This window comes from Phymastichus coffea, unplaced genomic scaffold (genome assembly GCF_024137745.1).
Source record: "Phymastichus coffea isolate CEN01 unplaced genomic scaffold, Cenicafe_Pcof_1.1 PCOF00098, whole genome shotgun sequence".
NCBI lineage: Eukaryota > Metazoa > Arthropoda > Insecta > Hymenoptera > Eulophidae > Phymastichus > Phymastichus coffea.
The window spans coordinates 149,318-163,637 of NW_026706909.1; the positions used below are offsets into that span (position 1 = coordinate 149,318).

Consider the following 14,320-nt stretch of genomic DNA (forward strand, 5'->3'; position numbering starts at 1 on the left):
AATCATTGAAAAACAATTTCATACGATTATGGTTTTTATTATTTTATTATCAAATAGCATTGCATCTAGCGTAAAATATTAAATGACGATTTTTCTTTGTAACAATAATTTGCGATAATAATTACACATAGACGTAAAGCGGATATAGTTAAATTCTAAACAGGCAACTTATGTAACCAAAAATAAATTCCTGTAAAGCTTTTTTCGTCGTTTTACACAAAAATCATAGTAAAACATATTTTTCCTCGAAAAAAAGAGAATAATAACACTGAAAAAGGTAGCCTTTAATTCAATATTTTTCCCATCAACTTTCTCCTTTGCTTTATAAATAAATGCAATACTGAACAAATAAGACAATGAAACTAAGCGAAATTGTTCAAAAACACATTACTTTCATCATCGCAACAAGAATTAACAATAATTGTTCTCGCGCGTAAGGAAAAAAAGAAAAATATACATATGTTCTTTTTTTCGTCACTGAGTTATCTCTATGTACATATTTACAAAGTTCATCTTACAAAGCACCAAATTTCGTGATTTTTTCCTTTCTTTCATCAAAATTATAAGACATTAATTATGTCACAAAAGTTGATTTTGTCATTGTCGCTAATGTTTCCTTGTCGAAACATTAGGCGAGTATGTGTGTTACGATAATACTATGTACAAAAACAAAACACCAAGCGGATTTCTTCTTTCTTTTTTTCTTTCGAGCTAACAGCCAATAAAATTTACAACAAACATTCGCGCGCGCGTGTGAGTGTAATGTGAAAAAAAAAACATAATAAAACGTCAAGTAGCAAAATAGAAGAAAAAACAATTTCTAAGGCCCCAGACTCGCTTTTTTAGTCGAGTTTTTCTTTTCATAAGTGCAAAGCGAAAAGAAGCAATACTCGATAGTAAATTAGTCGTTATGCATATTATCATCGTATAACGTCATAACGCAGTCCGTTTATCTCTCGTCCCTTATTTTTTTGTAAGTGATTAAGTCATCATTAACTGTTCGGGATCGTTCTCTCCGCTGACACCAACGAGTAGAATAAAAGATACGCACTCGTGCTTTGACTCTTTACTTGATTCGGTGGCACTTCGCTTACCGTGTGATCGTCGTACTTGTACCATCTATGAAAACGAAAAAAAAAATAAATTTGGTTATGTAAATCGTTCGCCAATGAAATTTTAAACGAATTCGAGCTTTTTTTCGCAAGTTAAAACAGGAACATCTTTTTAATCGAAGGCGGAATAATGAGCGAAAATGAGTTATACAATGAGAGTATGACGCAATTGTGTGATTGTTTAGATAACGCGCGTACAAAAATAGAATAGTCACCCAATTTTCTCAAGTTCAGGCGTGATTATAAATTGCCTTACGTATCATTTTTTAAATCCAAACAACACCGAAATTCAGTTCAAATTTTTTACTCACTTTCTCTGCGTGACACTCTTGCAGTAAGCAGTATAATGTCCACCGTCCATCGTGCCGTAATGATTGGACATGGCGTACAAATTATATTGGCTCGACGGTGAATTGTCATCGGAATCGGCGACGACGTATGGTTTCAAATCGAATTGCATGAGTGGGAAATCGACAGCCGTGTTCTTCTTCTCGAGCCAGCCACCCGAGTCGCCAAAACGATTGAGATGGATAATTATCGTGTGCGGAAGTTTTGCTATATCGAATTTCTTGACACCGTCCCGCGGTGCCTTGCAATTCGGACACTTCCAGCCGGACACCTTCTGACCACTCACGAATTTTTTCACGCAGTCCTGTTTACAGAGCAAGAGCAACATTATTATCCAATACACCTGCGACTCGTCGGTTTACTTTTGTCCGCGCACTTTCGGAAACTTACGTCTAGCGTGCATTTGTTCGTTGTCGGTAGAGACATCGTTAAGCTGTTGAACGTCTCGTAAGTGGTGCTGGTTTGCATGCAGGTGGTACACTCGATGGTCGATCTCAGCTGACCGTAGAATAAGTTCGATATGATCGAGCTCTGACCTTCCCATGACTTTTCCCATTCCTTTTCGGCCACGGTCAGTTCTCTATTGTACGAGACTTTGTTCTTCTGAAAGAAGGAAAAATAGGAGCGCGGCTTTCGTTAGTTCCAAGTCTCAAGTCCCGACGGCGAACGGGGCAACGCACCTGCTTCAAATCGTTGTGCATCCATTCGAGTAAGAACATCAGGAACTCGTGAGAGTCTTGTTGATCGTAGCTCTCGAATTGAAATTTGTACTGGCCGACGACCACCTGTCAACGAAAACGCTAGTCTTGGTCGTAATCGAGGAACGCGAACGTTCAACGAACCTTCAAGTCTCTCGGTGAAATGCTCTTGTACTGTCCTCTCCATAAAGCTTTGATGACCTGGGCCACCTCCTCGGCAACGTAGCCCGACGCATTTTTGTCGTTCTTTTTAGTGAGATCGTTGCTGTACTGGTTGTGATTGAAATAATTGGCCAAGTGACAGGTGTTGCTCAGGCACTGGATGATGCTGTTCATGTAGCAAGAGTTGCCGAGATTTTTCAGTCCCGTGATTCCGGGGTGCTGCAAGCAAACGGAAGCTCGGTTAAGCGGTCGTGCGCGCGTGCGTTGCCCTTTCCGTCTCCTCGCTCGGTTGTACGCAACGGGCCCCCGTCGGTCAGCCCCGAGTCGCGCGGCCGTCGGAGCTTGGCCGTCACGCGCGAATACCTTTTTGAAGTAGGCGGCGATGTTGAGCTTCAGCTGGACTATCGCGCTCCGACGTCGGGTCGGCGAGTGCGCGTCGCGAGCCGCGTGCTGGCGGCGGCCTTACGCGCGTGCCCGGCAAATCGGATTGGCGAAACCCTTCGAGGGCCGCGCGACGCGTCACGATCGGCTCGCTCGTCGATCGCCGCAAAGCTGCAGGCATCGCGCCGCGGCTAGCTTCCTTCCACTCTGCTGGCGCTGCTCTTCCGCCCGACGTCACGGCCAATCGAGACCTGCCCCGCCGCGCTCGCGGCTAACGCTCTGAACTTGACGACGCGATTTCGCGGCATTGTGTCATCGTATCCCCGCGTACGCCCGCGCGCGCGCGCAAGAGAGAGAGAGAGAGAGAGAGAGAAGCGCAGCCTTACTCCGGCCCTCGAAGCCGGCCGAGACGGAGAGAGCGACGGCGAGAGCGAGTCGGCATTCCTCGCTCCGAATCGCGAAGGCGAGATCGCGACGATAATCATCGACATTCCAGCGGCGTGCGATAAGCGCTCGCTCGCGCGGCCTCTCGCCCGAGCGTAATTAGCTGATCGACCCTGCGCCTCGCCAGCCTCCCGCTGTCCCTCGCCCCACCGTGATCGGAATTCGCCGCTCTCGGGGGCCAGAGTCCCGTCCGCCAAACGATCGCGAGACTTACGGGATTACGCTTGTCGACGACGTTGAAGAACTTGATCTGCACCATCGTTACACGGGAGCACAAGCACTTTGGTCGCGCGATCGCGCGGCTTTATACGTCCTGCGATGTACTGGTGCGCGTGATAGAGTGAAAAAATCTGAGAGAGAGAGAGAGAGAGAGAGCGAGAGCAACAGACACTCGCGCGCGCGTAGAGCTTTTTCGGCGGTTGCCAGCGGACGACTGGCACGTGATAAGGAAATTATCGGCCGAGATGCTCCTCCGCGCCGACACGTCACGTGGTGCGCGCCCTGCTCCCCGCGCCAATTACACACGCGAGGCGCGTGTGTGCGCGTCGCCCGCTCTCCCACCTTCGCGCGCCGAGAGCCCGAACCAATTTGCGCGCGCGCACATGCGCTCCTTCGCCGCTGCCGGTTTTCCTCTCCTCCCCCCCCCCCCCCGGTCAGATGAATTTTGTTTGCTTTGTTCTTTCGGGGGCCGCGACGCGCGAGGACGACGCGCGTGCGGAAGCGCGTGAGCGTCGTTCTTGACCACGTCCTGCCCGGTTTTTTCGCCCGGCCGAGGACGATCCCGGGGAGCCGGTCGGGCCAGAGCAGCGACGCAGAGCCGCGAGAGAGGACGACGAGGCGGCGCGCCGTGACGAAAGCAGAGCACGCGAAACAACAGCGGCAGCGGCCTGGCGTCGAACGGCCAACATTGCCCCGCGGCGTCGTCATTGTTATTTCTGCGCAAACAGCGCGTAGAGCCGATTTCCGAATTGCCTCAGCTGCGTCGCCACCGCGACGATGATGACGACGACGACGACGACGACGACGACGACGACGACGACGACGACGACGACGACGACGACGACGAGCCACCCCACGGCTTGCGTAACCAGTCGTACGACGTCTCGCACCTCCGTCGCGACTAGTCGTCGGCTCTCGCGATCGCGATATGGCCACGCACCGACACGCATGTCAGTGCACTCGGCAATCGGCTCGCGGACGACTTTTCGGTAGAAGCCGAGGGAACGCTCGCGCGAGGCCGGTCTCGTTGCTTGTCGCTCGTCAAGCGCGATCCGACGCCCGCCTGCATCGTGACCGCGCTCATTGCCAGGCGAACGCGGAGCTCGACGGGCAATTTGCCGCCGTGCCGTCCAGTCACGCGAACCGCGAGGAGTCCTCCCCGGTCTCGTCCCGCCGTAGCGAGCACGCGCGGCCGATCGATGCGAAGCAGAAGCGAAGCGCCCGCGCCCAAGAGATACAAGCCACGAATCCAAATAGTTCCATTAATAGCCGAGCGCAGTTGACGCGCGACGCGCTCGGCGAACATCGCATCGTTCGCGTCGCACCTGATCTTCAAACGACAACGACAGGGCAGTCATTCCCTCGAGCGATCGGCGCGGCAATCTCGCGACGAGCGTACGCCTAATTGGACGACGGCATTATGGATTTCGAGGGAGACGCGCTCGCTGATAAATAGCGCCGGCGCGAAGGCTGAGATGCTCGACGATTTATCGCGCCTAGGCCCGCGATAAAAACGCGCGCTTTCGCTGCGCGTCGAATTGCACACTGTAGGTGAAAGAAAAAAAATAAATAAAACAAAACAAAACGAAATGATGAGAAAAACAAAAAAGACGGCATTCGGTTTGTCCTGCGATGATAATTCACTCTAGACCGACCGTTCCGTCGACTTCCGTCAGGAACAGGTAATGATTTGCGACGGGGGCAAACAGCGCGACGAATAAAATAAAATTGATCTACGTTACGTCAACGCAAGTGTTTGATCGAAAACTTGGTCGAGGGAGCGAGTCGTTACGTAACGACGCAATGTCGAACCGTTAAAAGCGCGCATCATCTCATTCGCGATTTCATAGAAAAGAAAAGGAAAAAAAAATGAAGAAAAAAAACAAGCATGACTATCTGACGTACTCTTACGGATTAGCACTCGAGGTATATATGCAAGATATGTTCGCGTGACGTTCGTGGACGCTCGTTGCGCATTTGAGGTTTAAAGAGTGGATGTTTTTCTTTCGCCTCGCCGATTGTTATTCCCAGCTGCCTTGGCTGCGACTCCGAGAGCCGATGTGCTTTTTTTTCTTTTCTTTCAAAAAAAACACGAGTGGCGTAATGGTGACGAAGAATTCAGTCGGGAGGAGGAACGCGTTTTTTAACCTAATTAAATTTGAGAGCGTTTGAGCGAACAAAGCCAACACAAGCAGTCGGCAATAAAGCACAACGTGAAATTACTGTTTGCGTTGTTCATGAAAATTACAAGTCTGACATCGAAATGGCCTAGATACCCTCCTAGAATAGTGATATTATCAATGACAATTGCTTTATTATCCTGTGATTGTCTTTGACAAACTCTACACTTATCAGTAGCTCGAAAATTTTACGCTCGACAGACATTGACACGTTATACTTGCACGCGCTCAATTACGTGACTACATCATTAAAAATTCATGATTGAACTTTTGCGCGTACACCCAGCGGCGCCGATCGTGTTGATTTTTCGTCTACGCCGCCGTTCGATGCGCAAAATTTCGTATTTATTCCTGGCGGCATGCGCGTGCGTGCAAGTGCCAGATGTCGACAAGCGTTTTCGCAAAAGAAATTCGCCGATAACCGCGCGACCAGTAAAAGAATCAAAATATACACACACTAGCCAAAACATTGCGACAGGCTGCCCAACGATGTAGTTATTTTCCAATTTGTCGGTGTTGTTATTGACCGCAATCGTCATCGCGCTGCACTCGAGAAAAGTGTGTTATCGCGTAGACGACGGAGAGAGAGAGATGGAGAGTGCGCGTGAGAGAGAGAGAGAGACAGAGAGAGAGAGAGAGAGAGAGAGAGAAAGAAAGAAGCCAATGAATTACCTAATTGTTGTATACACGTGTCGCGCGAATGCGAAGTTTATCTTTATTTGTACATAACGTATCTGCCCGCCAAAAGATTCACGATAAGTTTTTTACCTTACGTCTGTAGATTCTTGCGATGAGGCAGAAAAAAGTGAAGAATATGCGCGTTCCTTGAACTGAATGTTAGGAGTTTGTGTGCGCGCGTATGTGTGTATTTGTGTTTGTTAGGAGATTATCCTTGATTTCGCTTTGACGGCAGATTGACTTTCCTATATAAAAAAATGCTAACAAGAACCTTGGAAATTTGCATTAAAATTCGTGCGTGTGTGCGTGTGTGTTTAGAAACTAAATTTTTTTGTGGGCTTTATTCATGAGCATTTGCAGGTTAATAGGCACACGCGGCAGGATTAATAATATCGATTTTGTTTTGTTTATTTATGAAGGAGAAGCATTTAGCTGACCTTTCTTAAGTTCGTGTCATACTTATAAAAATAATGTTCTTTGCCTTGACGTGTAATTCAGTCAAATTTCCTTTTATAGAAACACGCGGAAAAATTATAATTTATCTTGACAAATTATCATCTTTATCTACACATTGTTAAGTTGAACGTTGAGTCTTAATTCATTTGCCGCAATTTTCCAATGATGACAAGACAAGTAAACGACAAGAACAAAGATGTCAAAACTCTTGAATGCTGTTGCACGGAAAAAGATTTTGCTTCGAACGCATAGCGGAAAAGTAGAGTCTTTAGTCAAAAGATCAATAAAATACTGTGAAAAAAGTAAATATATCAAAAATATACCAATTTATAACTTCCGACAAAATAATTGTCAAATTTGCATTCAACAAAAGGAAATAAAATTCTTCCGGCAAAAAAAAATCTATTGAGAAAAAAAATATATCAAGGCACGAAGTAGTTTACAATTACAAAACAATGTGTAGCATACAGCAAGTTGTTCGGGCAGCGATAAAAACAGATAAGCTAACGACTTGACGAGTTCCAAAAGAAAAATGCAATCGCGCGACACGAGCATCACCTATTCAGCAGGTGCTACGTAACACGTAAGACATCATAAAAGAGATAAAGCCAGTTGTCGATTCGAGAGAAGAAAAAATCCAACTGCGTCGAATCGATCAACAAATCGGAGTGCGAATATTTTATGAATTCCATGGACTCGTATGCGACAGCTGCGTCGGGTCAAAGATTGCATTCGTAAAGGAGAGACGAGATCAGTGCGGTGCGAGATGATTCGATAATCGTCGATCCGCGCCGCTGATCAGATGAAATAACGGCGCACCGAGTTGCGCGTCGATTTCAATAATGCACGTCGACATTATTCGCCACGCGCGAAAATACGATTGTTGACCCGCCGCGCGCTGCTGCTGCTGCTCCTGCTGATTTCTCATTAACATTCGAACGCGTCGTCGCGCGCATGAGTTAATCAGCTGTTTTTTCCTCGAAAAATACAATGTGATTTTGTAAGATCTTTTGTAAGTTATTTATTCCCATGAGTCAATGGAAGTTTCGAACGTGACGTCAACGATGGCCGTTGAAATAGTTTGCGCATGAACGAGTTTTTCATTCTGCCTGCGTATACGAGCTTTTTTTCCAAACCGAAATGAAAGCGAATTTTGTAAAAATACTCACATTGTTACCGTAGACTGGTTCCATACGATCCTCACGATGCTTTGACGACAAAACAGGCACGCGAACATTATTTTCTGGTACCTGAGGCTTCGATGACCTATCGATCTCCGGTATAAACTTTCGCCCCTCCTCTTTGTTCTGCAAAGCCTGTGAAAGTAAAATCGAATTTTTGAAAATCTCGGCTAATCGAATGCAGCATATGAGTAAAATTTTTGAATTGACGATAAGTGAAGGCGAAATTTTATCTCATGCGTAGCTTCCGATTCTTTTGTAATTTATTCTGACGGAGACTTTACCGGTCGAAAAACTCAGTGTAAATATTTAAAAAGAACTCGTGACACAATACTGTACAAACATTTATCTATTTGTACAAAGGTGTGATTAGAAAATTATATTTATTGCCGTTGCGCGTGGCAAGGGTGATTTCTGTTTACATACGTACGTTGAATCGTGTACGTAAATAACCTGTATAAGTAAACCAAAAGAGTCGTAGCATCAGTAGAAAAAGTAAAGCTTTAATTACACACGATAACTAAGAAACATTCACCAGCAGTCAGCCGCATTCAACAAAAGAACTCGACTCACGCAACGAAAAAAGAAGGCAAAAAAAAAAAGATAGCGATAATTACTTGATGCTGGGCCTTATGCTTCTTTACCTTCTGAAGATTGGGACTTGAATAGGAACGTTTGAGTCCTGAATTGGATGGCGTTGTTGACTCAGATCGCAATGGTTCACGATATGTTTCTGGTGGCTCATCTATTTCCATTCGTTGAACTTGTGGTGTTGTTGGTGATTGCATTTGTTGCTGTGGTGGAGGTCGTGGCATTAATGTTGATGCTGGTGGATCGATTTTTATACGCTCGATCTTTACTTGTGGCTGTTGAATATTCTCTTTATCATCATTCCTAGATGAAAAAAAAATTATTGGACTATGAGCATTAACTGTTTTATATGTTTCGCATCGTTAAATATTCCTTTTGGAAAAATATATATATGGTTTCCTATAACTGCGGTACTTACAAAAAAAATGTAGATTTTTAATTAAATCATCGAATGATTTTAACTTGAGTTGGTAAAACATACAAAACTGCAAATATCGACGCGATGAGGTGTAAAAAGAGCGGCAATTAATTTAAAATTTCAACAATCTTTTTTAAAAGCGTATATCGATCATAATAAAAAGGAATGATTTTCAACTTGCATATATTAAATCATGCTACCTTCAAATAAACCATTTCAAAAAATGATCATTTATCACTAATGAATTGCAATTGATCTTACTTGATATCTGGTTTCACCAGACGAGTTGAGCGAGGTTTATTATTCAAAGCAAGCACTGAGAGATTAGTTGTTAAATCAGGATAAAGTTTGCCATTCTTAGGCGCCGATGGACCTTGATTTTTTAACTTTTCCAGCTCCGTACACTGCAAAAATAAGTGTTTTATTATTATCATACATCTATTTTCGTTCTTATCTTGAAAATCATAAATAACTAACCAATTCCTCTTCCTTCTTTTTACAAATATCATACTGCTCTTTACTCCAATCATCTAAATTACCTCTTGACATCGTCCTCTCGAACTGAGCAATGATCGACCTAGTATCTTGAATATCTCCCTCAAGTTTAACAATCTGTGTATTGTCATTTGAAAGTTTTCTACCCGGTATGGGTTTGTTACTGCGATCGACAGTAGGTTTTGCAGGAGTTAGTTTCTCGATTACCACCTTCGCGGTTCTCATTCTTGGAGCTCCATTGAGTGTTGGGTAGTATCCGTGATTGGTTACTGATGGTGGAGCAGACACTGGATGTGGTGATGGAATCTCGCTGTAGTTGGAAATGTCACTTAACAAAACTGACGGGCTAATGACAGAGCTTACCTGTAAAATAAATTTTAGAAATTGAGAAAACAATTTTGTTTCGAATAAACTTTAAATTACATTTTTATAAAATATAAGTGATATGACAAGCTGTAAATCAGAAGCAGAAGCAGGATTGACATGAAAAATGCATGAAGGTGCTTACAATGCCCTGTTGACTGTGCGTATTGAATGGTAGCATTTGCTGATCAGATGTCCTATTATTGGATAACAATGAAATATTGTACATTTTCAAAGTATTATTTTTCTGAAATGATTGAATGATAGCATGAGTAAAAAAATTAAGCCATGGGAAATTGCAGCATGATTTGATGATTTTACTTACTGTTTGATTTGGTACAGGTATAAACGGTGGGATTGCTTGAACATCCTTATAAGTAGACATGTCATTGTTACTCTGAAAAATAATTTTAATTAAAAAAATAATAAAAATCACAGAGAATTTAAAAAATATTATCACCATAACTTGTGGAGGTGTAGGTGCAAAAGACACAGATTTAATTCCAGGTGTTTTTGTAGACAATGTAGGTGATGATGTGTTAGTATTTTGGTTTGGTGATGGAGGACATTCAAATCCAAAATTATTTTCAATTTCTTTTTTTATGTCATTTTGTTGGTCCTACAAATAAAAATTACATTATTTCAGTAACAAAACTTGAATAATTTAAAAAATTTTGATCAATGGAAGTGATGTACATACCACATTTATTACATCAGGCTTTTTAACTTCTGGTCGCACAACAAGCTTTGGATAAGTCTTCATCCATTTGTCAAATCCACCTTGTAAAATAGCTACTCTATTGTAATTTGTAACTTTATCGTGTTCTTCTAAAAAATTTTTAAATAAAGTAATAGAACTGTATGCTTTGTTTGATAAGCACGTCTCGTCAACTAGAACAATAAGATCCATATCTGCCCTCCGTTCAAATAGTTTGATTGCTGCATCGTTGTCCATTAATGTCATTTGATAATCATTTGCTGTTCTCCTGTGTAAAAATTTAGACCAATAAGTCACTAAATCTGGTTATTACTAATTCAATATTACAAATAATTTACTTTGGCCAGATTTTAGATCCAGGAATATTGATCATATAATCCTGAAAAGCCATTTTGGCAGCTGCAAAGTCATCTGCATGCCTTAGGTCAATGATAAGCACTCCTTTTTCTCTACTTTCAGTATTATGCATGATGTTGTATAATTCTGTACAAGTAATTTCATTTTTGTTCTTAGGTTCTGGCTCTTCAGTAGGAACATCTGGCAATAGTGATTCAATGTCTTCTTCATCATTTGCTTGAGAAATACTTTTCCTTAAATTAGGAGTGTTTTTATTTTGTAATTTTCTTTGTCTTTTTTCAAGATCACTCTCTATTTTGAGTTTTATTTCCGTAAATAATCGTTTAACATCCATTTGCTAAATAAAAAAAATACTTGAAAACTATGTTTATATTTGCTAGGAAATTGTAAATATAATATATATGTTTAACAGAATTACCCTCTTTGAAGAATAATACTTCTGCGCCAAGTCTTTATCTATCCTTTGCCTCTTCAACCAGTCAACACACAAGTTCCATCTTCTGCAGAATAAATAGGCATCATCCCACTTGTTTTTATTCTTTGATGTCAAAATCATATCATAAACTTTATCAAGTCGGTTGATTATTTCTTGTGGTTTCTTCCCATTTAAGGAAAGTTGTGATTTCTCATCAAGATTTTTGTAGACATTTTCAACGCTCATTTTTATTTTTTACTGTGGTCTCTAAATGTACAAATGAAAATTAATTAAACAGAGGTAATTATTGAGTTATACAGTACAATGCTTTGCTCCCTTACAATAAAATGTAGTAATTAAAGTACTAGAAACAAAAAATTAATTGGTACAACCTAACCTGTCAAAACATACGCTAACAAAAGTAAAATTACTCACAACCAATATTTTACAAAAAAACTTTTAAAAAAACGACCGAAAATTCCCCAACCCCATAATATGACTCAGTCAATTAAATACAGAAATATATAACGTGAATATAAAAGTAAACAAGTGTTTCCGTTAAAAGTGTATATTCACATTGTGTGAAAATAGAATCTTAAAAAATTTACAGCAAGCACAATATCAAAGGAAGTAATACCATTAGAACACCAAGTAATCCTGTTTGTTGAATCGTCAAATATGACGTCCTCGCCAAGAAAACAGCAAGCTACCTATATATCAAGGTTAATGCACGTTTACGGAATAAAACGCGTCTGGCGTTTTATATATCCTATACGTTTGACAGTACTTTTTTACAATGCCAAAGCGCCCCTCAGTTAAAATTCTTCGGAGTTGATACTGAACGGTTAGTCTTGTGCATATGCTTCTTCTTTACAGATGCTAATTAAAGTCAGGTGGTTTAATGGATTATAGCTTTTTTTATTTTTGTTCACAATAAAGAACTTTTTTGTAAATGCGTTTTTCATCAACTATCACGCACTAACTGTACATCGAGCTTTTGGCTCGTAATGTATAGTATCTCGAAGAAAAAGATTCCAAAAATAATGTAACTATATTTTTCGAGGAAAAATAAAAAAGTTAGTACCCGTTTACCACAAAAACATCAAATCAATCGTAATCTCCCACTCCACCTTTCGCTTCCTCTCAAATCCAGTCTGCAATGAAATAGATATATATCCTACAAGCTAAAATTGTATATATCGCGGATGCGGTAAAGTTAGGTTATGTCACGACAATCGTAATAGAGGCTTGGCATTGGCCATTGGGTGGGCATATCCCGTATATCCATCTTTCGGCGGGTCCATAGTCCATCGTAAAAACACGTGTTTACACGTCGAACGATCATTCGTTCGTTCATAGTTCATTGCAGTACTCGAAGAAAATAACGTTATCAAGCAACAAGCACATTTATTTATTATCTCTCGCCAGAGTCTCATTGTTTCATACTTACATTTAACGTTCAGTTTGAATCACTGTCAATGGAAAATCGACGTTCTTAAGAAATTTTACCAATTACATACGAAGTTCTATTACGCGCGTCTTTTGTTGATATACGAGTTGCTTTGCTAACATTCGTGGAAGGAAATTTCGACTGATAAATTTCTTTCAAAGTGTTTCATTATTAAAGTAATGATCTTGCATATTCAATTACTTAAGGATCAGTTCATTTGTAACTTAATAATTATTGCTTTATTGTGTTTAGCTGTGCTAAATATTTAGTTTGGAGTTGGATTTATAATATTAGCAATGGTTGTTTTTACTTGCAACAATTGTGGAGACTCGCTTCAAAAGCCCAAAGTTGCTAAGCACTATCAGTTTCAGTGCAGAACTGCACCATTCCTCACCTGTGTGGACTGTTTTAAAGATTTTAGGTAAAAGTTTTTTTAGCATAATTGAATTCTCTAAATCTAATCTTAAAAATTAAATGGTTTATTTATTTTTTAACAGGGGAAATGAATATGTAGCTCATACTAAATGCATCACGGAAAATGAACGCTATGGGGGCAAAAACTATATACCAAAGCCAAGTCAAAATAAAGGAGAGAGAAAACAACAGGCTTGGATTAATGTTGTACAAAATGTTTTAGCTAATTCCACAACACTAACTGTTCCTGAGAGGAATCTACTCAGTTCTATTGCAAAGCATGAGAATATTCCTAGAAAAAAGGCAAAATTTTTGAATTTTATCAATAACATATCTGGCAACAGAGTTAACATGACTATAGTAAGTAGCGTTTGGGATAAAATGGAAAGTGCATTCAAAGAAGCTAGTGCTCAGATTGATAATGAAGAAAATAACAGTGAAAAGAGTAAGTTGAAAAATAATGTGTGAAATAATGATTATGAAAATTGATTGTTGATATTGATTTTATAAAATGCAGACAAAGAAGAAAATCAAAATAACTCTAATATTTGCAAAGAGGATGGTACTGTAGTAAATAAGTTAAATGAGATTGAATCGCAAAACCAAAAGAGTAAAACATCCAAGAAGAGAAAACACGAAAACTACGAAAATGATGATAATGAGCATGCTAATAAAAAGAAAAATGAGACTGAGAAGAATAATGTAACAATAGAGGATGTTACTGAAAATGGAGATAGTAAATTCAGTTGGAAGACTACTATTCTAGAAATTGTCACTAGCAAAGGAGAAATTACATTGAGAAAACTAAAAAAAAAAGTTATTACGCAGTATCTGGCACATTTTCCAGATAGTACATCTGAAAAAGCAATGTCCAAGTTTGAGAAAAAGCTTGGAAAAGTGTCAGACATTTTAATTGACGAAAATAAAGTCAAATTAGTCACTGCCTCTTAATTGTTGCATTAAATAGATAATGAGCTTGCACATGAATTTTGTAAAATATTATTAATTTTGTAAGATTTAAAATTAAGCTACGAAACAATTATCAATTACATTTGATATGAAATTTTTACAAACCAATAAATTTGTTTATCATAAACATCAGATTAACTATGATTTATTTCACATTGTTACGTTAAGAAAGTCAAAAAAATCGATATCACTCTAAGTATCTATTTCAAATGCACCCGCGTGCAGTAAAAAATCCAACATGGTTCCTTTTACTCGCGTGCGCATGGCGCTT

The 14,320-nt window shown here is 40.6% G+C and overlaps 2 protein-coding genes across 5 annotated transcripts; one reads left to right on the forward strand and one right to left on the reverse strand.

Moving 5' to 3' along the window:
• Window positions 1-20: 20 nt before the first annotated feature.
• Window positions 21-11,989, reverse strand: LOC131669967 (ubiquitin carboxyl-terminal hydrolase 8-like). Of its 3 annotated transcripts, none has more exons than XM_058945203.1 (16): window positions 11,854-11,989; window positions 11,220-11,483; window positions 10,783-11,138; window positions 10,427-10,712; window positions 10,187-10,345; window positions 10,052-10,123; window positions 9,872-9,973; window positions 9,346-9,726; window positions 9,130-9,272; window positions 8,477-8,753; window positions 7,848-7,994; window positions 2,303-2,539; window positions 2,141-2,245; window positions 1,851-2,063; window positions 1,424-1,764; window positions 21-1,119 (listed from the first exon to the last, which is right to left on the reverse strand). In XM_058945203.1, exons 2-16 carry the CDS (start codon window positions 11,460-11,462, stop codon window positions 993-995), a joined length of 3,189 nt encoding a protein of 1,062 aa, XP_058801186.1. In that variant the 5' UTR covers window positions 11,463-11,483; window positions 11,854-11,989; the 3' UTR covers window positions 21-992. The 3 variants fall into 3 exon arrangements, with proteins under 3 accessions (XP_058801186.1, XP_058801187.1, XP_058801188.1); XM_058945204.1 differs by having other exon boundaries at window positions 22-1,119; window positions 8,504-8,753; XM_058945205.1 differs by lacking the exon at window positions 9,872-9,973 and having other exon boundaries at window positions 22-1,119.
• A 210-nt stretch (window positions 11,990-12,199) lies between these two features.
• Window positions 12,200-14,152, forward strand: LOC131669974 (uncharacterized protein C16C10.8). Of its 2 annotated transcripts, none has more exons than XM_058945218.1 (4): window positions 12,200-12,292; window positions 12,919-13,087; window positions 13,164-13,525; window positions 13,598-14,152. In XM_058945218.1, the coding sequence occupies exons 2-4, from the start codon at window positions 12,963-12,965 to the stop codon at window positions 14,029-14,031; spliced, it is 921 nt and encodes a 306-aa protein (XP_058801201.1). In that variant the 5' UTR covers window positions 12,200-12,292; window positions 12,919-12,962; the 3' UTR covers window positions 14,032-14,152. The 2 variants fall into 2 exon arrangements, with proteins under 2 accessions (XP_058801201.1, XP_058801200.1); XM_058945217.1 differs by lacking the exon at window positions 12,200-12,292 and adding an exon at window positions 12,489-12,842.
• Window positions 14,153-14,320: the final 168 nt, after the last annotated feature.

What these genes read in the sequence shown, in the direction of transcription:
- LOC131669967 (XM_058945203.1), bottom strand. Translation starts at nt 11,462, where the DNA reads ATGAGCGTTGAAAATGTCTACAAAAATCTTGATGAGAAATCACAACTT. An exon ending in CTACACCTCCACAAGTTATG is followed by an intron (nt 10,124 to 10,186) that starts GTGATAATATTT and finishes ATTATTTTTCAG; the next exon opens with AGTAACAATGACATGTCTAC. An exon ending in AACCAGTCTACGGTAACAAT is followed by an intron (nt 2,540 to 7,847) that starts GTGAGTATTTTT and finishes GTTTGCTTGCAG; the next exon opens with CACCCCGGAATCACGGGACT.
- LOC131669974 (XM_058945218.1), top strand. Translation starts at nt 12,963, where the DNA reads ATGGTTGTTTTTACTTGCAACAATTGTGGAGACTCGCTTCAAAAGCCC. An exon ending in GACTGTTTTAAAGATTTTAG is followed by an intron (nt 13,088 to 13,163) that starts GTAAAAGTTTTT and finishes ATTTTTTAACAG; the next exon opens with GGGAAATGAATATGTAGCTC. An exon ending in AGAAAATAACAGTGAAAAGA is followed by an intron (nt 13,526 to 13,597) that starts GTAAGTTGAAAA and finishes TATAAAATGCAG; the next exon opens with ACAAAGAAGAAAATCAAAAT.